This window comes from Podarcis erhardii, assembly GCF_964252035.2.
Source record: "Podarcis erhardii genome assembly, chromosome: 8".
Lineage (NCBI taxonomy): Eukaryota > Metazoa > Chordata > Lepidosauria > Squamata > Lacertidae > Podarcis > Podarcis erhardii.
Window position 1 is genome coordinate 93,115,427 of NC_138499.1, and position 27,087 is coordinate 93,142,513.

The following is a 27,087-nucleotide window of genomic DNA, read 5'->3' on the forward strand; positions in this document are numbered from 1 at the left end:
AGGGGCACACATGTTTTCTGGTGCTCCGGAGGGCAGGACCCAAACCAGTGGATTCAAATTACATGAAAATAAATTCTTATAAGCATCAGGAAGTATTTTCTGATGGTGAGAGCTGTTTGACGGTGGGACAGACTCCCTTGGGAGGTTGTACATGACCTTGGAGGTTTTTAAGCAGAGGTTGGATGGCTGTCTGTCAGGGATGCTTTAGCTGTGATTCCTGCACCTCAGGGGGTTGGGCTAGAGGACCCTTGGAATCATTTCCAACTCTAGTAGTCTATGAATCGTAACAAATGAAATAGGCTGATTTTGTGGGGGAGTTTTTATTAAACAATATAATATTTTTTATATTTTATATTTTTTTAGAAGTAGTATTTAACTGATTGGGAGTGCAACATCTGCACAGGTTGAAGGAGGACATATAGACACTGTGATCTGTTTGGGGGCTCTTTGTGTATGAATCTACAATTCATCAAACAAAGGTAGAGGCAGAAGGGAAATCTCTAAGCTGGGGCAAGAGGAATGTAGGGGAAAATCCCCCAGGCATGCAAAATAGGTATTGCTAGTTGTGATGTATTTCTCTTTCAAAGAATGCCTTTACCTTGTAAGACATTCAAGGTGAGCATAATTGTTTGCAGTTGCATAATCTGCCTTCCTGGGTGTGCTTTGTTGATTGCTGCTCTTGGTTCATCACATTTTCTCCAGAAATAGGGGTGGATGTTGTGATATATGAAATTATTTGTTTGACAGAGTTTGCATTTCCACAGTGGAGCAGGCGATTGATCCATATTGCCTATTTAGGGTTTAATTAGGGTTCAATGTGCTTGAAGGGGATACATGGTTGATAAATGGCACAGGCCTGTAGATCAACCCTGCCTGTCCACTGTATGTCCACCAAAATCTCCTGTTTGCTAGTAAAACTGAATTACTGTGTAGCGAAATGATTCATGTCTAAAATGTGTGCCACCAACATGAAAAGTTTGGAAAGCTCTTGATTAAGCCACAGGCATAGAGAAAACTGCCCAGCTCAGCTTAGCCCAAGTCATCACTTCCCACCTTAGGAGGAAATGGTAAATGGTATTTCTGTCTTCTGTAATCACTCTGATAAGATGTTGGCCGTAACAAAAGGGGTTTTGCAAGAACTATTGCGGACAAACAATGAAATAAATGTTCTTGTTCAGTTGCTGGTGGTATTGTGACTCACACTTCTGATTTTGTCATCCAACCAGTTGCACAAATTCCTTCTAAGCGCAAGCCCCCTGAAGGGAAATCCCCAGACCACATTATAAAGAGACTTCCCTCTCCATGCTTCATCAGATGTGTCCAAGCTGGGGAGATGAAGTCCATCAGTGCAGCTGGGCTGCTGTTTCTTCTGCAAAGTGCAGTTGCAGCAAATGTCACTGCAGCAAGGCCAACAACTGGGGTAAGAGATGTCTCTTGATTATTTATCATTAACTCCATATATTGTAGTTCTTTTCCTTCTGGCATAATCATCACAATATTATTCAGGTTAAATTGGGTGAGAGTGTTCAAAAGCAGCTGATTCCCAACTAAGTGCTGTGGTAGGTTTTCCAAAAAAGCATCCCCCAAAAGATAGGGGAGGTCAGGAGGGAAGCAAAGGGTGGGGGGCTATTTTATATTTGTGTTGCTGTTGGTGTTTATATTATACCATCACAGTATACAGGAGGACAGGACCCTGCCCCAAAGGCCTTACAATTTAGAACTCACCACAGAGCAGACAACACAGTAAGAAGAGGGGAAAGGGAGGCAGGGATGAATTAGGCTTTATTTCAGTGACACCAAATTTATAGCCAGTAGAACAGCATGTCCTTCAACATTTCCCTGATGAAAATAGGGATGTCCCATTCCATAATGATCATTTTCCTATTTATTTACACATCTTACTGGGTTGCCCCAGCTACTCTGGGCAGCTTCCAACTTGTATAAAAACACAAAAAGGGGTGGATGGGAGAGAAATCCTAGGTTCTTTCATGCTATCTAATCTCATCCAGGGAAGGTTCCCAGCATTCCAAACAACTGTGACCAAGAAACAGAACGCAGGGTGAGCAGTTTAGAAACATAAGAGTTGCACCTGCAATTTTGGACCAGGTTGCAGAGGCCCCTGGTCCACCCCTGACCCTTGATGACCCTTCCACCACAGGCTTAGCTTCAAAAAGTCACTGAGTGAAAAGTAGCTGCAGGTGAGCCAGGCTTTCTCTGTTGAGACTTCTGTAGGTTTCACCAGGCAGAGGAAGCTGGAGAAGAATGCAGAGCTGCTGTTGACTTTCTCTGTCTGTTGTTGTTCTATGCCTGCCTTGTCTCTTCTTTAGCGGAGCAGGCACAATTTGCTTTTAGGGAACTTGCCTGCTCTCTCTGCAGGTGTTGCAGGAGCCTACATGTGCCTCATCTCACTGAGGGATGGGAAGATGCAAGGGCATGGTACTTCTCCATATTCAGTTTCCATTCAAAGGAGGGATCACTGGAACCTTACAATATTGTATCATACTTGAGCTTATGTATAAATGTTAGCAAAACTGGAGGTAGACAGCTTTAGCGCTCAAACAAAGCAAGTTCCTGTGTCCCACATTAAATATCCAGCAAGGCATCTCTGCATCTCCAGATACTGTTTGTATTTACAGGAACCGCCCGCCCCCCTCCGCCTCAACCCACCTGAGCATTTTCTGTGTCTTTTCTCAGTCTCTCTTGCTCCCCAATTCAGAACTTCAACTTGGGTTATTTGCTGTGTACATGTTACCAGCTTGTTGTGCGGCTAAGTTATTCTTTTTCTCAATTCAGACCAAATCTGGTTTGGGGAAAAATCTGTCAAAAGGTAGTATTCCATATTGCAGGATGCTAACGATGTTTGTACACAGTGGGAGTGCACTGCATGCAAGGCATTCCAAGATGCCTTGGAATGCATCACCCTTGGCTGCAGGGAGGTATCTTTCCTACCTCCTTCTCTGCGTCTTAAAACAATCTTTTAAGAGTTATCTGCCACTGAGGGACATAATCTGAATCTTCCAGACTCTGGCCAGCTATTGCCTTTAGGTGAATAGGAAAACCCACAAGAATATTCTTAACAGTCAGAGCCTGGCCTATGTGTGGCGAGGAGCACAAAGCAGCCCAGGGCCTGGTGGCAGCAGAACAAGGCCTTTTGTCCCCATTTTTAAGTGGAGGAGGCTCCAAAGAGTCCAGTTGTTCTGGAGGAGAAAGCAATATATATTTACAGTTCCAAGCACTGACAAATCAGGGGACAGTTTTGGGAGCAGGACAAGGGATTACAGTCCCTTCAGTTATTCTTTTTTCCATTTTTTATTTTAGCTTCTCAGAGCCTAGAGGCCATGTTCAGTGTGAGGGAACAGGGAGTTGGGCCAGATTTTGCTTTTTCATGTCAAACAACAACACAACAACAGCAATGGTGGTGTGGTAATTATAGAATTATGAGTATGGTACTTTGGGGAATTACTGATGTACTGTAAATATCTAGCCTCTTTTCTTCACTTTGAACTTGCTTGAGCACACAACATGAAGAGGGAAAAGGAGTGCTCGACAGGTATGACACCACTAAATAGATTTTGTTTCTTATCAATGACCAATGAAGTCAAACAGGCCAGTTGTTCTCTCAGGCTTTTACGCTTTTGTGTCAATAATTGTATAACTTTCATGTTATTTTCCCCTACCCCAATTTTCTTGCAGCCATTTGCTAATGTGACTGGTTCTGTGGATGACCACAAAGTTTGCCGATGTTCCGTGTTCTTACCAGACACCACATTCCCTGTGCAGAGGATGGAGAGCCTTGAGATCTTAGCCCAACAGCTCTCAAATAAATTTGAGAGTGAGCTTTCAAAAGTAAGTTACTTTAAAAAATAAATAAAAGTATACACCTCTGTAGTCAGCACATACAGTTTCTGGTTTTTTAAAACTAAGTTGAGAGAGAGAGGGAGGGAGAAATCAGCTCCCATTTGTTTCACAGGGTCTGTGCAGAATAACTTCTCAGTAGATAGTGCACAGTGACGTTACACAACCTTCTATATTTTTCTGGTCTAATTGGCAACTGCAGGCTTTAATCTGTTTGATTAAGCACCTAAGACTTTGGCTCCTGCAGTTTAATCAGATAATCTTAATCAGTTAGCCTGTGAATTAAGGGACCACTTGATCATTGCTGTTATAATTCTGGTGTGTTATTGGGAGTGTTGTTATTATCATTTTATTTCTTTTTTTAAAAAATGATATTTATTCAGAATTTCAAAAATACATAGGTATATAAAAAAGAATGAAAAAAAAAACCAGGAAAATACAACAACGAAAGAGAAAAAAGAATAAAAAACATAAATACAAAAGAAAAATACAAATCCAAATTACATCCTTTCGTTTGCTTGTTTCTTGGACCTCCTCACACCTCCCTTTTTGTATTCTAACTTAATTCATTATTTCAGCAAATTCTTCCCATATTTCTCAATTTTTATTTAAATAATTTATCTTAACAATCTGTCTTTTTTTTTCTTTATTAACTCAGCATATCCTTTCCAGCTTTTACTATATTCTGTTATTCAACTTACCGTTAATTTCTTTAACCTTATCTTACCTTAAAAACCATAAAATTTCAAAATTTAAGCCATATTTATACATAACTCCTTCAAACCTTTCTACTAAAGCCAATTAGTTCCGTTCCAGCATATTCCCTGATGTTTCATTAGTATTACACTAATTCCAAAAATAGAAAGAAATTCTCCTTTTTATATACTTTTTTCCTCTAATTTTATCCAACGTCCCTTCTTCCTGGTCTCGGGTTATGTCAGTCCTTTCTAACCATTACATCCAGTCCATCAATCTGGTGTTCTAATGTCCAAGGCTCTTAGGTCTCTTCTATGCCCCCTCTGTGGATTTTCTTGTTCCTGTTTATACTTGCACCCTTCCCTGTCCCTTGTTGGTTTTTTTCGTAGTTTCTTCCCTTTCTCCTTAAGGAGTGGATCTCCGGGGAATTCCAACCGGTAGTAATCTCCATTTTCTTTCATCAAACTAGCCCATTCCCCACAGTCCCACTCCCCTAGATTAATTTTGTAATCCAAAAAATAGTTATTCCAAAAATAGTTGTCAACTTGTTTCACAGTCCCACCAGAGTTAAGAGCTTCCTTGACTCCAGACACTTCCAGACACACTCCAAGTTCAATCTTCCAATACTGCGGCTTTTGGTCATGCAGGACTTTGGATCTCTCCATTTGTATCATTTGAGATGCAATCTCGACCTCTTCCATCTTCATCTGCCCTTGGGCTTGCCCTGTCAAGCCAGTTTCCTGAGTTGGTTGCTGTAAGATTTCTTTATCTTTGTTTCCTGTTAGTTCATATTCACTGGCTACAGCAGTCATCAAGTCCAACTTTTCATTCATCAAGTTCATTTTCTCATGCAACTGCTTCAGCATAGCATTTGTTTTGCCAAGGGCAGACACCAAAACTTCCTCCCAGCACATTTCTGTTCAAGGTCAAGCAACTGGTCCCACGGTCTGATTCTCACAGCTGTAAAGTCTCCCTGTAAACTGCAGCAACAAACTGACAAGCTCCCTCTAGGGGACACAATTTCTATTTACGTCCATAGAATCATAGAATCATAGAATCATAGAGTTGGAAGAGACCACAAGGGCCATCGAGTCCAACCCCCTGCCAAGCAGGAAACACCATCAGAGCACTCCTGACATATGGTTGTCAAGCCTCTGCTTAAAGACCTCCAAAGAAGGAGACTCCACCACACTCCTTGGCAGCAAATTCCACTGTCGAACAGCTCTTACTGTCAGGAAGTTCTTCCTAATGTTTAGGTGGAATCTTTTTTCTTGTAGTTTGGAACCATTGCTCCGTGTCCGCTTCTCTGGAGCAGCAGAAAACAACCTTTCTCCCTCCTCTATGTGACATCCTTTTATATATTTGAACATGGCTATCATATCACCCCTTAACCTCCTCTTCTCCAGGCTAAACATGCCCAGCTCCCTTAGCCGTTCTTCATAAGGCATCGTTTCCAGGCCTTTGACCATTTTGGTTGCCCTCCTCTGGACACGTTCCAGTTTGTCAGTGTCCTTCTTGAACTGTGGTGCCCAGAACTGGACACAGTACTCCAGGTGAGGTCTGACCAGAGCAGAATACAGTGGCACTATTACTTCCCTTGATCTAGATGCAATACTCCTATTGATGCAGCCCAGAATTGCATTGGCTTTTTTAGCTGCCGCGTCACACTGTTGGCTCATGTCAAGTTTGTGGTCAACCAAGACTCCTAGATCCTTTTCACATGTACTGCTCTAAATCCAGGTGTCACCCATCTTGTATTTGTGCCTCTCATTTTTTTTGCCCAAGTGCAATACTTTACATTTCTCCCTATTAAAATTCATCTTGTCTGTTTTGGCCCAGTTCTCTAATCTGTCAAGGTCGTTTTGAAGTGTGATCCTGTCCTCTGCGGTGTTAGCCACCCCTCCCAGTTTGGTGTCATCTGCAAATTTGATCAGGATGCCCTTGAGTCCATCATCCAAGTCGTTGATAAAGATGTTGAATAAGATCGGGCCCAAGACAGAACCCTGTGGCACCCCACTAGTCACTCTCCTCCAGGATGAAGAGGAACCATTGATGAGCACCCTTTGGGTTCGGTCAGTCAGCCAGTTACAAATCCACTGAGCGGTAGCATAGTCAAGACCGCATTTTACCAGCTTCTTTACAAGAATATCATGGGGCATCTTGTCAAATGCCTTGCTGAAATCAAGGTAGGCTACATCCACTGCGTTCCCTTCATCTACCAGGCTTGTAATTCTGTCAAAAAATGAGATCAGGTTAGTCTGACATGACTTATTTTTCAGAAATCCATGCTGACTATTGGTGATCACAGCATTCCTTTCTAGGTGCTCACAGACTGTTTGCTTAATGATCTGCTCCAGAATCTTCCCTGGTATTGATGTCAGACTGACTGACATCTTTAAGATGTATCCAACAAAGGGAAATTTACTTTCGATTTTCAAATACTTTGTTTCTTTAAAATACAGAAATGCAGAAAGCAGCGTTGAAGTTAATTTGTTTCTCTTTTTTTTTAACTATCTGTCAAATCAATGGACATCTCCAACAATTTCAATCCAACAATTTCAATCAATGGACATCTCCAACAATTTCTGTCCTGACACCCCGTCCCAAGGTTTGGGACGATGGAAACTTATATTCCTTTACTCTCTCTCTGCAGGCTTAGATGGTCAAAAAAAATTTTCCCCTTTTCTCCTGCTGCCAAGGGGGTTTTATTGGTTATAAATGCAGGAAATTTCAATCTTTAGATCAATCTTCCAGGCTATTTAGCTTGCGAAATCTTTTTTCAGTCTATTTACAAAAAGCGGAAGGCGGACTTCCTGTTTAGACCTTCCCACTTCATTGCCTAATTCATAAATTTCATAAATTTCTTGGTCAAATATTCCGTTTTTACTCACGGGTACTTGTTTAGAGTCCAATTGTCATCAGGAAAATGTCAACGCTCTCCGGCGATGGCTGTGCGGCTTCCCTCCATGAAAGTAGCAATCGGTTCGCAGCACCGTGCTGCTCACCCCACTCCGCTCCAGAGCCCCAAAGAGGGGTTTCCCCGCGGGTAGGGGAGGCGCTCTTGGTGCTCTGCCGAACCCCACGTTCCCAGGCTTCTCCGCCTGGGATTTCTAGCGGGTCCCCACCTTCGCCGCGGCGGGAAGACCCAATTTTCACGGAGCCCATTCCTCCGGTTGGAGGAACTCTGCCATACGCCGATGGCGCTGACCCGGAAGTCCTATTATCATTTTATTTCTTATGCCACACCCTCGCATAAGAGCTCTGGGTGACTGATAGGTCACCCTGTTCCAAGGACAGGTGCAGCTAGCAAACCAGTCAAAGCTGAGCCTAGCCACATGAGCCACATGGCCACATGAGCACCTACAGCTTGGAAGCACCCCCAGACTACAAACCTGTTCTTTTAGGGGGAGTGGCACCCCATGTGGAACATGACATTCACCTATTTCTTGGAACTGGAACCATTTATCACCAGAGTCTCTGTCTTATCAGAATTCAACCTCAGTTTACTGGCCGTCATCCAACCCATCCCAGTGTTCAGGCATCATTCCAGCACTTGCACAGCCCTTTCTGATTTGGATAGTATGAAGAGAAAGAGTTGACTTTCATCAGCATGCTGATGGTAACATGCTTCAAATATCCAGATGAGGTCATCCAATGGATTAAAATAGATGTTGACTAGCATGGGAGACAAAACAGAACTTGCCATGGGGTTGAACAGAAGTCAGAAACACAAAGGAAAAGATTAAAAATGGCCTTTCCTTCAAAGAACGAGAGTTAGCTTTGTCACATTGCATTGTAACCTATACTTCCTTTAACTTTCAAAAAGGCACAGGTCCTGAGGTTCTGTGCAGGCATAATTAATAAAATCAGAGGTTAAAAAGCAGCCAGTTAATCAAGTGAAATGTTTTCCTTGGTTGAGAGCCCCACATTAAGCATACTGCTTAACATACAGTGGTGCCCCACAAGACGAATGCCTCGCAAGATGAAAAACCCGCTAGACGAAAGGGTTTTCCGTTTTGGAGGTGCTTCGCAAAACGAATTTCCTATGGGCTTGCTTTGCAAGACGAAAATGTATTGCGAGTTCCTGCAGGGTTTTTTTTTCCCCTCCCCCCTTTTTCTAAGCCGCTAAGCCGCTTATCCGCTAAGCTGATAAGCCGCTAAAAGCCGCTAAAAGCCGCTAAACCGCTAATAGCGCTAATCCGCTAAGCCGTCAATGGGCTTGCTTCGCAAGATGAAAAAAACGCTAGACGAAGAGAATCGCGGAACGGATTCTTTTCGTCTTGCGAGGCACCACTGTACTGGGGTTGGGGGGTGTCTGTGGATACAGAATCTACTGATTAGCCTCGCTTTTACTGTAACAGCAAGGGAAGCTCCTGTTATTATTGTGGCAGGTAGTTATGGGGGAAAGCAAGGTGGATCTTCTCACACAAAAGGGTGATAGTACCCTGATACTCCTCCTTTCTGTCTGAAAATATTGCAAGACCTGAAGGTGGGGGATTCAACAGCTCCCTCTGCCTTGTGAAGCTGCACAACAGTAGGTTGTTTTCATGTGGTCATGAGGCTGTCTAATTAAAGCAAAGCTGCTTAGCCTTTTGCTGTTTTGTGGTTTGCTATAGGAATTCTGCTGCCTTTCCCTTGCAACATTCATTAAAATCCCCACAAATAAGCCCCAACATCTGTAATTTCGAGGAAGTGGGGGTGGGTGAGGTTTGGGGGTGGAAATACCTCATGCAGCCAAGAACCAGCATTTGACATTGGCTGCTTGATGAAAAATATGCAGGGTTTCAATTAGGTGTCCAGGAGAAATTATTTGACTGCTCCAGGAACCAGACGTCGTAACAAATGAAGTGTCCTTGAATTAATCAGGAGGAAAGACAGAACACTAAATTATAAATTCTGGCCATAAATATTAATAAACTTTCTAACAGTATAATCAGGAAGAGATAAGAAGTTTAAGCATTAAAAAAAATCTGCAACAGGGAGGTGGTGGAGACAGAGACAGTTCTCTGGGAACATTTGTTTTTTGCTTAAACAATTTTCTTTAAAGTAATAGGAATTATGACACACCTGCCCAGGGTGAGGCTTACATATGTTCACCTCTGTCCTCTTGTTGACGAATGTCCCTGTCTGCAGAGAAGAGAGGATCCTGGCCCAGGAAGGAGTTGTGTTGGCTGAATGGGAACCATGAAGAGCCAGGGCAAGGAAACACCAACTGATAGTGGACGATCTGGCCATAGATGCCAAGAATCTCCATAAATTTGTCTAATCCATGTAGGTGCCATCACTGCCTCTTGTGTGAGTGAATCCCACAGAATATATATTCAGCATAGCACCAACTACTAGGGGCAGCCCCCTCAATATTTTTTTTCTCCGTATTGAGAGGGAGAAGGAGGCCGAGCACCAAGCCGCCTCCTGCTCCTCCTCCTGCCAACAGGGACATCACTGATTGACAGAAGCTGCCTCGGCTTCTGATGTCAATCCATGATCTCCTATTTCGATTGCTGCCAAGCCTCCACCAAGGCCTGCTAAGGCTGCTGATATCCTTCAGGAAGCCAGGCTCCACTTCCGGAAGTGCACTTCTTCTTCTTCTTCTTCTTCTTCTTCTTCTTCTTCTTCTTCTTCTTCTTCTTCTTCTTTTTTTTGAGTTTTGAATGCTTTGTTGTATTACATACAAAGTAACATAAATAGTCACTGGAAATCAAAAATAGAAGGAAATAAACAAGTACTCAATCCATGATTAATACACACTGTAAAAAAAGAAAAAAGAAAAGAAAAACGATTGGTGGTTAAATTCACCATGACCTCCGATTCACCCATTGTGTTACCCTCATTACATTTTTAACTACACACTGAACTTTATCTTCTCTATGTTGTTCCATTTCATTTGTAAGATTCTTCTATTACCCACAGAAAGTCAATATATAGAGTTTATTTAAAAGAACATTGTAGAAACATAAATCTGCTGGCAGGTCTGGATTGACTTTCTCTGGAAGTGCACTTTGAGGCACAAGCTACTTGAAGTACATCACTGGCTGCTACAAGGATACTCTCCCCTCAGGGGCTGTCCTCGCCCCCCTTATGCACCGGAGCCCAGCAGAGAAGAAGCGTGGCATCGGTGCCAGCACTCCTTCTCTTAGCCACCTTAGGTATGGGGGGGGGGCAGTGCAAGAGACCAAGTGGCTGTGGCCGTGGCATTGTGGTTTGGGTTTCGGGGTACGAGATGTGAAGAGGCATCAGTGGTGTTGGGCGGGCGAGAGGGCAAGAAATGTTGGACCAACGTTGAAGCATATGCTGACTTAATGTCATGATGTCACACGAGCAACATCTGCCCCCTCAATCTCACCCGCAAATTGGCACCTCTGATAATGCCACATGTGAAGAAGTCCTTTCCTTTCTCTGTCCTGAATCTTCTGACATTCAGCTTCACTGGATGGTCCATGGGTTATAGTGTTATGTCTGCCATGCGTAACTTTATAGACCTCTGTCATTTCTCTCCTTACTCCTTAAACCTTTTCTCTAAGTTAAAGAGCCCCAAATGTTGTATCCTTTCCTCCTAAGGGAGGTGCTCCATCCCCTTGATAATTTTGATTGCCAGTTTCTGAACTTTTCCAACTCTACAATATCCTTTTTTCAGGTGAGGTGACCAGAAATGTCCAGGTACAGTAATGCCATAGATTTGTATAATGGCCTTATGATACTGGTAGATTTATTTTCAGTTCCTTTCCTAATGATCACTTGCATGGAATTTGCATCTTTCACAGCTGCCATACACTGGGTTGAAAACTGTCCACTATGACCTATGCGGCCTAGGACCCTCGTACCTACAGGACCGCCTCTCCTGGTATGCCCCGCGGAGGACCTTAAGGTCCACAAATAACAACACTTTGGAGGTCCCAAGCCGCAAGGTGGTTAGATTGGTCTCAGCTAGGACCAGGACCTTTTCAGTACTGGCCCCACTCTGTCACAAGAGACTAGGGCCCTGCGGGACTTGACATCTTTTCGCAGGGCCTGCAAGACAGAGCTGTTCCACCTGGCCTTTGGTTTGGACTCAGTCTGACCCTTATGTTTCCCTCCCTTTATGGTTTTGATTTATGGGCTACTATTAAAATGAGGCTGCATTTTAAATGGTATTTTAACCCGTATTTTAATAAACTGGGTTCCCCCCATTATGTTTTATTGTAATTTTATTGGTGTTAGCCGCCCTCTGGCCGGGGAGGGCGGGGTATAATAAAAATTTATTAGTAGTATAGTAGTAGTAGTAGTAAGTGAGTGAGACAGGACTGACCCTTGCCGAAGCCAGTTTGTTCATCTTCAGCAGGACTTTCATCTGTATTCTTGGTAATTCTATCTTTAACAATGCTTTTCACCAGTTTTAATGTAACCAGCCTGAAGTTCCCTGGATCCAGCCTGGATCCTTTTTAAAAAACGGTATTACCCTGGCCACTAACTAGTCTTCAGGTACAGAGGCTGATCTTAGAGACAAGTTAAATATTTTTGTGAGAAGGTCAGCAATTTTTCTCTCTCCCTCTCTCTCTCTACATACAGTGGTGCCCCGCAAGACGAATGCCTCGCAAGACGAAAAACCCGCTAGACAAAAGGGTTTTCCGTTTTGGAGGCGCTTCGCAAAACGAATTTCCCTATGGGCTTGCTTCGCAAGACGGAATGTCTTGCGAGTTTTTCCGACTTTTTTTTCCTCCCCCCCCCTTTTTCTAAGCCGCTAAGCCACTTATCTGCTTATCCGCAAAGCTGATAAGCCGCTAAAAGCCGCTAAGCCTCTAATAGCGCTCATCCGCTAAGCTGTCAATGGGCTTGCTTCGCAAGACGAAAAAACCGCTAGACAAAGAGAATCGCAGAACGGATTCTTTTCGTCTTGCGAGGCACCACTGTACAATACATAAAGGTAAAGGGACCCCTGACCATTAGGTCCAGTCATGGCCGCCTCTGGGGTTGCGGCGCTCATCTCGCTTTACTGGCTGTGGGAGCTGGCGTAGAACTTCTGGGTCATGTGGTCAGCATGACTAAGCCGCTTCTGGCGAACCAGAGCAGTGCACGGAAATGCCATTTACCTTCTCGCCAGAGCAGTACCTATTTATCTACTTGCACTTTTTTGACGTGCTAGGTTGGCAGGAGCAGGGACCGAGCAACGGGAGCTCACCCCGTCGCTGGGATTCAAACCGCCAGCCTTCTGATCAGCAAGTCCTAGGCTCTGTGCTTTAACACACAGCGCCACCCGCATCCCTTGCATACAATACATACATACATACATACATTTCAGTTTTTAAACAATATTTTGACAGCAATTTCACGTTTGAGTCATTTAAGATCTCTTGGGTGGATAACATCCAGACTTCCAGATTTTTTTAGGTTTTTTTTTCTCAATAAGATCTAGAACTTTGTCTCTTGTAACCACTATTTGTTCCTCAGACTAAAAGTTTATTCAGGCACAGAGATCTGTGCTATAGGCTTTTCTATGAAGATAGATGCAAGTGATTCATTCAGCTTCTCTGCCATCTCCTTCTCTTGTTTAGCACACCTTTGATTTCCTTGTCACCCAAAGGTCCACCTCTCTAACTGTGGGATGGGATTTAATAGGCAGGAGAGGATATATTAATTGCAATTTATTCCTCCAGGGCCCATGTATGAGAGTTGAACATACATTTAAAATATGGGCCTGAATAAAGTTTAAAATCCCATCCTGAACAGAAAAATTGGAAGTATAGGAATTAGGCTGTGAAGGCTTTCTCACCTGACTTCACAAAGAATCAGACAACAGACTGAGAATCACATAATCATAGAATTGTAGAGGGTCATCTATTCCAGCAGTGACAGATTTCTTGCAGAAGTTAAGAAGGGATGGTCAAGGACTAAAATCAGCCATTTGGTTCATTCTTAATGGGGTCCCACTTGTAGGACTACAAAAATAATTTAACAACCTACATGAATAATTTTGATAGGAACTTTAAAAAAATCATTTTAATCATTTGTGCTTACTAGCGAATTATCTTGAGCTATTCAGCAAAATAAGTGATTACAGAAAAAGTCGTCTTCCCAGTTGAAAGCTGTTTAAGGATAGTTTTAAACAATGAAATTTCTGAAACCAAACAGTGTTGTTCTCCTGCGGAGCACTATGTGATTAAAGTTATGGTAGCTGGAAAAAGAAACCCCCCAGCCCTGCCCCAAACCTTTGCGGCTCCGCAGTCCAGCTGGACAATTCAGCCTAGCAGGGCAACAAACCCTCAAGCTAGATGCAGAGCAACACATCCTCTGACATAATCTTGGCAGATAACAGATCGGGTCAGACATGAAGACAAAGCTTTTCTACAGGGGTGTTAAAGATACTCACTTATTTATGAGAATTGTTTATACAGGAAAAATAAAGAGCTTTTTGAGCCTTCTGTTTCATAGTTGAGGTCATTTGGTAAAGACATAAAATAAATGCAACCTCATTTGTTATTGTTCTATATAAAAACATTATTCAAGTCATCACCTTTCTTATTATTTCCAGCAGCAAATGATTGATGGATCTTGTAAATGCATAACTGTTCTTGAAAATGGCTAGGTGCCCCAGGCACTACACTTCAAGCATCTGTTTGAGACGTGCTTATATTGCACCGGTATGTCCTCTTGTAATCTCACACTGGAATCACAATGCTGAGGATTTCTTTTACACAGTCAATCATCCTGACATGAAAACCTATTAAATATCACAATCTGAAGGGTTAACTAGAGGGTGACATGATCCGAAAAGAACCTGTATGGCTTTGGATTGTTCACCACATGTACTCAGCTAACAGAACCGTACAAATGATACGTTTGGTGATAAGCTAAATCTAAGGTCATGATTGTGAAACATTGTTCATTTTTACTTTTTACTTTTTACTATGATGTTCCCATACACCCTGAGTTCACATTCTTCCAGGTTTCATTCCCCTAACCCTCCTGAAAATTCAACCAGCCCCACTCCCTAATTGCTGTTCTGTGAAGGCCTATTTAGTTCTACATGCTTTGCAGGAATCTCAGCAACCAACTTGAACTGGGTGGTTCAAACTTCTTCCCTTCCCTGTGATAGGTGATGCCATGATAGTTAACTGGTGTGAAATAAAAGGAAGGCTGTAATGCAGATCATGTGTCCTATACATCCATTTCGTCTGTAGTTATAGGCAGGGACTCTTGGGGTTCTCTGCCTTGTCCCAGGGGCATCTGGTTCCGAGAATGGGACTTTACCTAGTTAATTTCCATGGATACTCAGTACTCAGGTGTTATGGGTTAAGGGGGCTGCTTGTGCGTAAATGGTTGAGCTCTAAACTCATGCAATCAGTTTCTAAACTCTCCCAGTCAGCGGAGCCATGCGTGCATGGCTACCTCAATCGCTGGCAGAATCCGTCAGTGGGCGTTTCCGGAATTTGCGCCAACATAAGAGTTCTTTGACGGAAACTCTCCTTCGGGATTCTCGGCGTGACAGTTTCCTGCGCGGAGTAGGCGTCCCCAGCGGAGGTCCTGAGCCTTCCGCGCTGTTCTCACTGGAAGCATCTTGGAGCCATCCCTCCGATTGAGTTTCTGCAGGAACTCTCCCTCTCCCCCTGCTGGTTCCTTCCTCCGCATCCGAGGGTCTCTTAGCCTCTGTGAGCCCTTCCACCACCTGACTCTCCGATGGCAGTTCCCTGACATCAGGCTTCCAAAACATCTTTAGATATAGAAAGTAGCGTGTGTATGCAGTGTTGGCCCCTGCAATTGGTAAGGTAGGTAATCTATGTAAATGTATTTCTGCCTAAAAGCTCTTGTGATCGATTGCACTTGATTGATGAATTCACCAGATTTTTTTTTTAAATTATGGATAAGGATCATCTATGTCATTCTGTCACAGTTGGAGGCACTTTTCTGTTGAACTCAATAAAAATTAAAACCCACTGAGAAAAATGCGGCTGAACAGTGATTACGCTTTCCCTATTCTGCAGACATTCTTCTTTATCTATGTCATTTATCTGTAATCTTTGTCTTTATTTTTAGACCAGAATCCACAGCAATGTTATATAAGCTTCTGTGCTCAGTGGTACCCAAGTAATCATATTTTGATCTTGGCGAGATTATAGAGGTGCAGTGGGGCAAAACTTTTCTTTTTAAAAGGTATCTTAAATACATTTTCTAAAATGGAATACATTCCTGTGTATATGTATAGATTACCAAGTACACCAAAGAAATTGCAATGTATGAAAAAAAGATTGTAAACCTAACCATCAAGATTGAGCACATGGAGAAGATGAGCATTTCTTACACTGAACTGGACTTCCAACTGATGAAACTGGAAATCAGTGAAATGGAGAGGCTAGTCACACAGCTGAAAAGTACGCTAACGGGAAGCAATGTGATTGTTGAGCAGCTGTATGGAGAGGTATGGTAAAAGTTTTGTTAAGATCCACAGTTTCTCCTGATAAAATCTCCAGTAGCTTTAATATGATTCTCCTGAAATTATGCACATATAACCAAAGGTAGAAATTATTCCCTCCCTTCCTAGCCAGTTTACACAAGGACTGGAAAATATGGCTGGTCCATGAATAAGAGAAAAGTGTCAAGGATGAAACAGTGGGGCTGGAATAAGGGTCAAGAGTAAGGGGGAGAAGGATGCAGGCCCCCAAGGAGGAAATGGGAGCTATGTGGTCCAGAATAATTACCATAGACCAATCAAAGCTCCACAAGTAGCCTGCTCTGTAAAAAAATTAGTAACTATTCCCACACTGAGCACTGAAAAGAATTCATAAATTTGCATCCAATCGCTCACTCATTTTGTTCAAGGCACTTCACAGTAAAAGAACAAAACCATGCACACAAAACAAAACAGGAAGTTAAAGCAAATTAGTAACCTTATCCTAAGCTATTTGCAAAAGCCAAAAGATTTCTATGTGACACTGAGCACCTGTCATACATCTATCTACATTAATGGTGATGGCATAAAATTTATTGTTAGAAATGCACAATTTCTAATTACAGTTGTACCTCGGGTTACATACGCTTCAGGCTGCAGACTCCGCAAACCCAGAAATAGTACCTCGGGTTAAGAACTTTGCTTCAGGATGAGAACAGAAATTGCACAGCAGCAGCCCGGCGGCAGCGGGAGGCCCCATTAGCTAAAGTGGTACCTCAGGTTAAGAACAGTTTCAGGTTAAGAAAGGACCTCCGGAATGAATTAAGTACTTAACCCAAGGTACCACTGTACTTACTGCACTCTTGGTAACATCCTTTATTAAAATATCAGCAAAAATGAGTTTGCAAAACAAACTTGAGCATAACCAAAAGTCACTCCTACCATTTTATGTGCCTAGATTAAGAATTTGAGTCTTATGGTGAATGAACTGGAATCGCTGGATAAGCATAACATCCTTGCAGTCCGCCGAGAAATTCTGGCTCTAAAAAATAAATTGCAAGAATGTGAAGCGAATACAAACCAGAGCACCACCAGCCACTACATCCCTCCTGGTAAGAATTTGTTTTGTTAGATGATGAAACGTATGTTGCAGAAGTATATTTTCATATTTTCCATTCTTGGAGGGCAGGGTAAATAATTAGATCTGAGGCTTCTTTCCTGAAAACTTTTCATTTTGTTACATATATTGTGAATGAATTATCTTTAGTATTCATTTGCCCAGCCCTCAGCATGTCACACTCTGGCCATTTTCATCCTTCCTTGCAGTGAATGAGAAAAAGAGCAGAGAGGAGGAGGACCAGGCAATTAATGGAGAAATTCTTCATTTTGCAATGAAACAGGGATTAAAATGCTTCTGAAAGTAAATAAGTAAATAATATCCTAACCAACCAGAAGTAAGCCCTTTTGAACTCTAAAAGGAAGGGGGAGGCCTCAATTTCAGCAGCATCTTGGAAGGTTTGGGACTTCAAAACACCTGGCACTGGATGGCATGGTGACATCATGTGATTGACAGTGGGTGGCCTTTCCCACCTGTCAAATTTGGCCTGCAACACCAATCCTGATAATGATTAGGTTGTGTGTGACTGGAACTCTAAAAAACACCAAAGGCTCCCGACCCCTTAGATTGTTCCAGGTTGTGTGTGACTGCAACTCTAAAAAACACTGAGACATGACTTGGTACCTAAATGAAGCCACATGGTAAAATGCGCAGAAAAATGCTGGAATAAAACACTTCCCCACTGGTCAAAAGTACAAAGAACGGTCAAAATTTTGACTTCAGTTTATTAAGCAGATTGCTTGCAAGGTTCCTGAATGAGTCTCCCACCCTACCCAACCTGTTGAGCTTTAGCTCAATGACTCTTACCACATTCATGGCTCCTAATTTTGGAGGCGGGGGACCTTTGTCAGAGGTAGCAAGATTCAGTGATAACTCACTGATTCCAGAATTTAATACATTCAAGTTATCTACATAACATAATGGAGGATCTTGTTGATCTTTCTGCAGTGACTCTCTTCTGAAACTGCCTTTGTGATCTGCTGCTCATCACAATCTTGGGAAATACATTTCCTGCACTATCAGTATGCTTGCAGTATGCTAATGAAATGGGCCATAAGGGAAATCAGTCTCAGATAATCACCATGGCAAAGTGTAGAAGACACTTCAATGACCACAGATTAACAGGGACCCCTGACCCATCAGGTAGTGTAGTGGCTTCTGTTATGCTCTTGGATGGCTCCCTTCATCTCATTTGGGCTTATTCAGAAAATCTTCTGGTGAACAGCACACCATTCTGCTGAACTATCTCTGCTGCCATTTTCACAGGACCCAGGATTTGCCCTCTGAGTAGGCGGCTGCTGCCCATTCCCTCGTGATGGGACAGTCTCTGGTACTTTACATGCTTGTGGGGACCTGTGACCCTCCAGTGTTGTTGGGCTGCAGCCACCATTGTCCTAACGTGCGTGTTCAGTGGCTAGAGAGGATGGGATTTGTAGTCTAATAATATCTAGAGGCCCACAGGAAACAGTCCCTGGATTATAAGGTACAAAGTGGGTCAGGAAAAAAGTTACGTGTTTTGTATGAAGGGCAATTCATCTCAGAAAGATCTTATTATTTTTGTTCACCACATGCTTCTGTTTCCTTGCTAGAAGGATAAATGAAGTGATGGAAGACAAAGTTTCATTGTTCAAAACACCTTCTTAAACTTACTTGCCTTTCAGGCAGCAGCTGCATTTTCTCTCTGAAGGATGAGGAACCCTTTTGTCTGTCAGGTCATGTGGGGCTGGGGAGAGAGAGATTTAAAACATACACACATATACAAAAGATCTGAAACAACACCTCTGAAGCCCAGAAAGGGCATTACTCTCCTTCAAGAAACAGCTAAAAAACTTGAATTTTGAGTCACAGAGTTGTGTGTGCAGGGGGAGAGGCTCTATGCTTTTTGCACTAGTCATTTTCCGACACACAAAAATCTCTCCCAGTAGCTGTATTTTCATCCTTTTTGGGGAGGTTGCTGGATGAGCTTTCACAATAAATATACATCTGTATGGGGGAAAGCAGTCAGAGTAAGTCTGAACAAAAGAAACTAGTCTGCCACTAATTTGTTTAAAATTACTGCCCTCCACAGCAAGGCTACTTTTCCATATTATTTTAAAACAAGGCTGTTGGGGGTTTATTGTTACCTACATTTGCATGTAATCTCTAATTTGCCCCTGACTTGACTGCAACACCCAGTTAGCTGGGGAGCAGGAGGACCCTGTAATTTCCCTTACTTTCTAAGTGGGTGGGGGCTTTGTGGGTTTACAGCTTCCTTGCACTCATTGAAGCAGGTGAGAGCAGATAGTTAAGTACATTCTCCCAGCAAACTTAGCTCCATGTGTATATCTGCCAGCCCATTTGGCTTCCATTTGCTTTGGGTTCATATTATATTTATAATGTTTGTATTAAACTGGGTGATTTTTTTGTCCTGATTCCAATGCTTTCCTTTTTCTCCTTTCTCTTTCCTTGATATTTTGTGGCGGGTGTGAAGAGTGCCTAGGAAATCCCAGAGCTGTCTAAGCTTATGAATCTAACAAGACTATATAAAGTTTAACGGCTATGGCAGAGCTTTAGAAAGTCACCTCATGAGATGCTTATCTTGTGGCTGTGCTCAATAGAGTGGATTAGCCTAGTTTGCAGCAATGTTAAAACAAAATATGTCCTCCATTTTGCTTGCAAATTTCTAACTCAATGCTCATTCCAAGGAAGAAAAAAGCATTTGGCATACTGAATTACACCCTCATTTTCTGAAGAACATTTTGGCAAATCATTGACATTTTCATCTGTTTAACAATTCTCCCCTCCAAAAGTAGTCTTTTGTCTTATCTACACAGTTACTTCACTGTAGATCAGTGCTAAATAAAAGCATATTTGATATGCCTCTGACTTCTAGCATGGCCACTGACTACTGTAAACATGATTATAATGCCATGAACAAGTGCACCTGTTTCAAAAAAGGGAGCTGCTGCCTTGTAGGTGCATCTGCCCTCTTTACACATGCACACCTTATAGATAAGATGGCAGGGTATTATTTTTTCCTGTAGTGTTTTCTAATGTGAAAAAGTGTTTTACAAGTCTAATGTCATTTATACTTTCCTGTGAGACTGAGAAGTAACCAATGGTTGCTGGTGTAACTCAGCTGGTAGAGCATGAGTCTCTTAATCTCAGGATCATGGTTTCAAGCCCCATGTTAGGCAAAAGATTCCTAGATGACCCTAGGGGTTGCTCCAACTCTACAGTTCTATGATTCTATGCCCAATGAGCTTCAGGGCTGAGTAGGAATCTTAATGGAGCTATCCTATGTCCATGGCTGTAGCCAGGATTTTTGTTACGGGGGCAGGCTTTTGTTAGGGGAGGGAGAACCTCACATGTGTAATGATTTGTAGAGATTTTGATTGATTTACGGGGGGCGGATGCCCCCCTGCCCCCTGGCTATGCCCATGCCTACACCTGTCCTGTTTCTGGGAAGCTGTTGCCTAAAGCGGTCTAATGTGCTAGTGACACCTGCCTGTCTGTCTCCACCTCTTCTCCCTTCTCCCTTTCCTTTCATGTAAAGTTATGATGAAAGCCTCTTGCAGTCTAAGTCTTAGACTTAGACAATTCAGGAAAGAGCAAGAAAGAGTGTTTTAGCATGGATCTCATTAAGCTTATTTCAGTTTTATCCTGCTTTAGCTTTCATAACTTACTTCAAAGACTCCTGAGAATAGTGAATGTGCTTAAAATTTCTTTGTTTGGTGATGGCCTTGATGGTTTAGCAAGTACTTGAGAAGGGTCCAGAGAGGAGTATGCTCATTTCCTTCCAATTTGCAGAAGGTGGTCTGAAGCAGGGAGCCTGCTGTGCTTTGGGAAAACCTTTGAGAGCCGTGTTTGTCCAGGGATCTGAAAAGCATGTATGGAAGTCTCCCTGCTTCAGAAGATTGCTTTCCTTGTGCTAAAAGGTGATGGGAAAGGTGACAGAGGGATGCAGCTCGTGGATATGTCTCTGCTGCCTGTCCCACTCTTGGGTTTCCTGAGCTCAAAATGTAGTGCTTGAAGATGACTTAAAGCATTTGTCTTTCAGGGCAAAGGCTTGTGCTCAAATCACTTCCACCACAATGACTTTCAGTCTTTGCCGTTTAAGAAAGGGAAGAAAGATCCCTGGTTCCTCTCCCAGAACTGCAGTCCTCAGTATCTGGAAAAGCACCCATATACTCTCTTAGTGCCCCTTCAAACATTGCAAGGATTGTGGGTACATGTGTGTGAATATGCTGTGTGCTTCTGAGATTGCCTGAAATTTGTAAGTGCTTTTCTAAGCTTTTCCTGATGACTGTGTACATGTCATGGGAAACTGTGAGGGGTCCCCGTTATCTATGAGTTATACTTGAGGTGAAAGAAAGACTAGCATGGCTCCAGCATATTGTGGGGGACCACAGGAGTTTACTAAGTATATGAACATATATCTGCTAATTCCCCTAGTTGTGTGTGAAACATTTCTTAACTCCCCTGCATTGACATGCATGCTGTCCCATGGTCAAGCTTTGAAAACAAGTGACAGCTTGAATAATGGATGTACATTTATTTCTTATGCCTTCCAATATTTACAAAGTGAGAGGATGCTTCGTTTTCTTCTACTCCCCTCCACCCCACCCTGTTCTGCTCAGTATGCCTACATTAAAGAAACTCAACAGCAACACAGTATTCAGATCTAGTACAAGAAATGGATAACCTACCCTGACTATTTGTGTGCATGTTGTGTGCATGTTGAAAAGGCTGTTTTGTTTTTAAAAAGAAAAACCTAGACTGGATATTGAACCTCAAACAATGTTTGATGTTAATAAACCAAACCCACTTCTAACTTTAATAATTCATGTATTATTTCATAAGTAAAGAACAAACAAATGTTCAGGAAAGAGATCTCTTTAAGGGGAAAAATAAGATCTTCTTATTTCTTTTGTACCATAAAAAGCCTTTTGGCTGAATACATGATTGTTTTTTATTTATGAAACAATGCATGAATTATTAAGATGAAGCTAGATCCATGCTTGGTTTAATGACATGAAAAATTATTTTAGGCTGAATCTCTGCAACTTGCTGTGGACATTTTTATATCTTTTTTGCAGCTTTTTAAAAAGTAAGTTGCAGGTTTATGCATGCCGTTAATAAGCATTTAATTTGAAAATAACATTACTGATTTAGGTGCACTAATTCATAATGTGTTGACAGTTAAGGGCAAACTATAAATTATAGTGGCTTCTCTGCTGTGTAAAGAGCTCCCATTGATTTAGCGAGCTGGTAAGTGGCACAACATTTAGCAGTAAACCCGGATCATAAAACTACATATTATATTCCTGTATTGGGCTGATGGAGGTATATATAACTCTAAGTACAGAAATGTAGGTATGCCAAGAGCTGAGATCATGTTGATTGCATGTGAGTTGGGCAGTCCCCAGTTCAGTTTTTGCCTTACCATGAACTCTCTCAGGGTTGGATTTGGCAACTCTCCCATCAATAGTCTGGGGATAGCAATCAACACTGGCCTGAGCTGTTGTAAGGGTGACTAAAGGCTCGTTCACACTTCCACTTGCCCCATGTCTAGAAAGCATGGGTCCCTGGGTTTTCCCAGGAACAAATGGAAGTGTGGATGAGCCCTGAGTAACATTTGTCTTATAGACGCACTACAATCAGATCAGGAGGTTGAACTCCACAACTTCACATTGCAGGTAGAGGATTGCATATTAAAGGACAAGATTTAGCTTTCTACCTGACATGCTAGTTTTCTATGTGCAGGTGTTTTTTATTGTTGTTTTTGGAGGTGGAGGTTCTATCATGCCCTTCTCCTGTGCATTCTGAAATAGTACAGCCTAGAAGCAGTTTTGCCAAATGCTAATATGTTTTGTCTAGAGCAATGATGGGAACCTATGGCCCTCCAGGAGTTGTTTGACTCCAGTTCCTATCAGCCCTAGCTAGAATGGGCAATGGTCAGGGATGATGGGTTTTGTAGTTTAGTAATACCTGGAGGGCCACAGGTTGCCCCCCCCCCATCTAGAAACTCTCTAAAGTGTTATATAAATGCTTGATGTTGTTACGTTAACAACCATTTCTTTTCAATACTATTGACCCTGGGAATGCATTGTCCTCCTGTTTTAGCAATATGTTTGCTTGGGAGTCAGAATGGTGGATAAAGTCAATTCAATTCACATTTAAAGGCAAACTTGCTTAATCCACACTTTGCAAAACAATATGCGAACTGAAACATAGCCATCCTTCTGGACATGACACTCTTAGTCAATTTTGCCCGGAATGATTCATTTAATCTCTGGGGCGAAACCCCCGTGATTGCAATAGGTTTTCTCTAGCTATGTTCCAAACTGATGCGTTGCCAAGACACCTGGTCTGGAGCGAGGGTCCTGTGACACGAAAGGTAATAACTAGCCAAGAGCAGGATGGGAGGTAGAAATGAGGGTGAGGAAGTGGTGGTGAGTGACTGAGGGCACAAAGCAAGTGAGAGGTGAAGATTTTAGAGACATAAGTTATTTCACTGCCAGAGATACTCAGAATCTTTGAACTGCATATGTGCAACACACTCTGTTTTTGGTTGGTTTCAGGAAGCTGCAGTCATGGTGGAATTGCAAATGCCAGCCAGCCCTTTGTGATACAGCTAAACTGGAGAGGATTTGACTACAAATATGGTGCCTGGGGAAGATATACCTCTCCCCTGAACCCTGAAAAGGAGCTCTATTGGGTTGCGCCACTGAACACTGATGGAAGATACCTGGAATATTATAGACTTCATGATTCCTTTGATAATTTATTGCTGTTCAGATACTCTAATCAATTTAGAATTCTATATGGCCAGGGCAGTGGTATGGTGGCTTACAACAACTATATGTATTTTAACCAACATGGCTCAAGAGATATGAGCAAACTAGATTTAAGCACCAATACTGTGGTGCTGAAGAAAACTCTTCCAGATGCTGCTTTTAACAATCGGTTCTCATATGCAGGGGTGTCATGGCAAGATCTGGATTTTGCTGTGGATGAGAATGGATTGTGGGTAATTTACTCAAAAGAAGCTAGCACAGGTAATATCGTGATTAGCAGACTTAATGAAACAACTCTTGAGGTGATCAGTACATGGGAAACAAGGCAGTACAAGCCAGCCGTGTCCAATGCTTTTGTTGTGTGTGGTGTGCTCTATGCCACAAGGCCCATCAATACTAGGAAGGAGGAAATATTTTACACATATGACACAAACACAGGAAGAGAAGGCAGAACAAGCATCACTCTAGATAAAATGCTAGAAACAATTCAGAGTATCAACTACAGCCCTATAGATGGGAAACTTTATGTGTTCAATGATGGCTACCTTGTTCAGCATCAGTTGACCTTCCAGACTCTTCCACAACAAAAGTGAAGCAGAGGAAGCAGAGGTTTGACCTGTTTGTAATTCATTTGTACTATCTCCCAATATTGCTACTACATTTCCGAGGGGCGAGGGGCAGAAATGTAATATTAACTCATGGCAACATGGAAGTTTGGAAAACTTGGGGCAAGGTCCAGCCAATGTTGAACACTTAAATTTCAATTATTTCACCAGCCTTTGCTTTATTTCATTAAGCCTTTGCTTAACATTCCCATTGAAATGAGCAGGACTTAAAACTGCTTAAGCTTGGCTTGATTGTGCCCATAACAATACGCCTTGCGTGGTTCAGACCAATTGTCCCTTTAGGTCAGTGTTCTTCCTATGTGTGATGCTCATGTCTGTTACTAGAGGGGGGGGGACCTGGTCTTTTTGGATTGGGGCAGGGGAATATATTCATCTCTACCTCAGGGCTTTCCTACTCCATATTATTTGCTATGCAGACTTACAACATTTCCTCTTAAAGCACCACTACTGTTATTACATTTTCCCAGTGCTCAAATTGCAGTAGTTCATTGCAGTGAGAATTTGGTTCTGCTCCCAGGCTGCGGTTTGTGTGTGTCATAGGCACCATTTGGTTAGCATTTGTGGTATCAGAATAACACATGACAACTCCTTGTCTGTACTCTCTCCCCTATTCCTGTGCCTTATAGTGACATGTTTTATACATGATTATAGTTTTAAAATATTCTTTGAATGTCATCAACACTCATCTAGACTTACTAACAATAATGAAATGTTTTAAAGTGGAAAGTTATATAAATTGTAGACTGAGGACTCTTTCATCCCTCTCCAGCACTCTGAATGGTGCTTTGCCAATTTCACTTTGGATAGTCAGAATGAAACTGATAACTTTTGGGGGGACAGGCCCTTTATGGTTACTACCCCTCTCCACTGACTCCCACAAGTATATCTTGTGAAATCTGGATGGGGCCTTAAAGTTATTGCTCAGGGATATGTGGAAGGATCACAAAAAAATACAGTTAGTGGATACGCTCATGAGGCACACTCCTTCTGTGAAAGCCCAGATAATAAAATTAACAAGAGCTACACAGCAAAGGATTGTTATGTTCATTTCAATGAGGCTTGCTCAAGAGAACAATCCACAAAGTAGATTGTGACCTTTATGTCCACACAGCATAATCCAAGCCAGGGTGTATGCAAAACAATTTGCCACTAATGTAAAAGTACTGCCAATTTTAGCCAAATATTAATCTATCTCTTTGGATAGATTCCAGTCCTCAAGCTTCTTGATGTGAAAAGAGTCATGCAAAGGTAATAAAGATTTAGGCCAAATGAAGCCTTCCTTTTTTGGACTGGAATATATAAAAAATGGCTCATTGCTGTTGTCCCTACTTTTGGAGGAAATGGGAGAGCAATACTATTTGTTTTATGAAAAGGGGGTCTTATTTGTGACATTTTGGACAACAAATTCCAAGATACTATGCAAACATTTGTAAAGCCCTCCTTTGTTGTGATCAATGAGTGAATAATAGATTTTTTTGTAGCAAGAAATTATAATATGCTATGCCATCATTTGCATTTTTATTAATTATGAATAATTGTGATTAGAATTTTGAATGAACAACATACAGTAAATTTTCTATGACTTCTATATTTTGTAAATAAAAGAAAACTCTAGACCACCATCTAATACAGAATTCAGTGTGCTTAATCTCACAACTGCCTCTCTTCTACTTGTTCAAAGGTTTCTTCCTGCACACTTCTGTTTGCCATATAAATATCAAATAATGAATATTTTAAAAACCCAAAAAATTAAAAGTAGATTCATAATAAAACATGGAAGTTGTGCTAGCTTGGATACTGTAAGTGCATTTGCATAAATGTGATGCTTTGCATTATTCATGTTGAATGCGGGCTTATATTTATTTGGCACTGAATGTTGCAGAAAATGCATAGCTTTACCACTGGTCTGGTTTTTCTTTTCTTTTTCAATAAACTATATTAGGCAAAGAAAAATGAAATGGAATTCTTTAGTGGGTGATGCTGTTTCTGACAGCTAGTCTAGGAAACAGCTTGGGCAGATTCCATTTCAAACCATGATGCTCACACGCCACTAGACATGGTGGCTTATGTGACTCCTAACAAAACCCAAATGGGTGTATAGAAGTAAACTGTGCAGTCTGTCAGCAAATTTTGTGTGTATTACCCAACTGGATTAGAATCTTGGGAAGGCCAGCTCAACTGACATCATGAGCATATTTCTTACCAATGTGGCCAATCTGTATAGCCCAGTTTTATTCACACTGAAGATCTGAATGTTCCTCCATCTGAAAATGTCTTTCTGTACCACCCATGAGGCCAGGTGAAGTGACCACCTCAGGCAGCAGGATCCACAGAGGCAGCAGATCCTGATGCAGTTCCTGGAGGGGGCACCATTTTCTGGTTTGACTTAAGTGCCAAAATGTATTGAGCTGGCCCGGTTCCATATACAAAATTGGAAGCCAGGGAGAAAAGTTCCAACCCTGTCCTCTCGCTGACATCAGGTTTTCTAGGCTGAGGAACTTCTGCATGGCATAGCTTTTTATCTAAAAATGTGTGGAATTAACTTAAAAGCTACTGTCACATTTGCTACATTTACCTGACCACCTAGTTTGATAGGAAGCAGCATGTACTGTGCAGCCACCAGGGATTCAGAAACACCAATTGCATATGTACACT

At 42.0% G+C, this 27,087-nt stretch overlaps 1 protein-coding gene across 2 annotated transcripts in view; it reads left to right on the forward strand.

Annotated features, from left to right (window-relative positions):
- OLFM4 (olfactomedin 4) overlaps positions 1 to 26,390 on the forward strand; it is a 46,581-nt gene extending 20,191 nt beyond the window's left edge. The window contains exons 2-6 of one of the 2 annotated variants that reach the window (XM_081872790.1): positions 1,227 to 1,420; positions 3,694 to 3,846; positions 15,728 to 15,940; positions 16,869 to 17,022; positions 23,591 to 26,390. In XM_081872790.1, coding sequence (XP_081728916.1) covers positions 1,334 to 1,420; positions 3,694 to 3,846; positions 15,728 to 15,940; positions 16,869 to 17,022; positions 23,591 to 24,399 — 1,416 coding nt within the window. In that variant the 5' untranslated portion in view covers positions 1,227 to 1,333 and the 3' untranslated portion in view covers positions 24,400 to 26,390. Of the gene's footprint in view, positions 1 to 1,226; positions 1,421 to 3,349; positions 3,847 to 15,727; positions 15,941 to 16,868; positions 17,023 to 23,590 lie in introns of those variants that run through there. The other variant, XM_081872789.1, reaches the window with a different exon arrangement.
- The last annotated feature ends 697 nt before the right edge of the window (positions 26,391 to 27,087 follow it).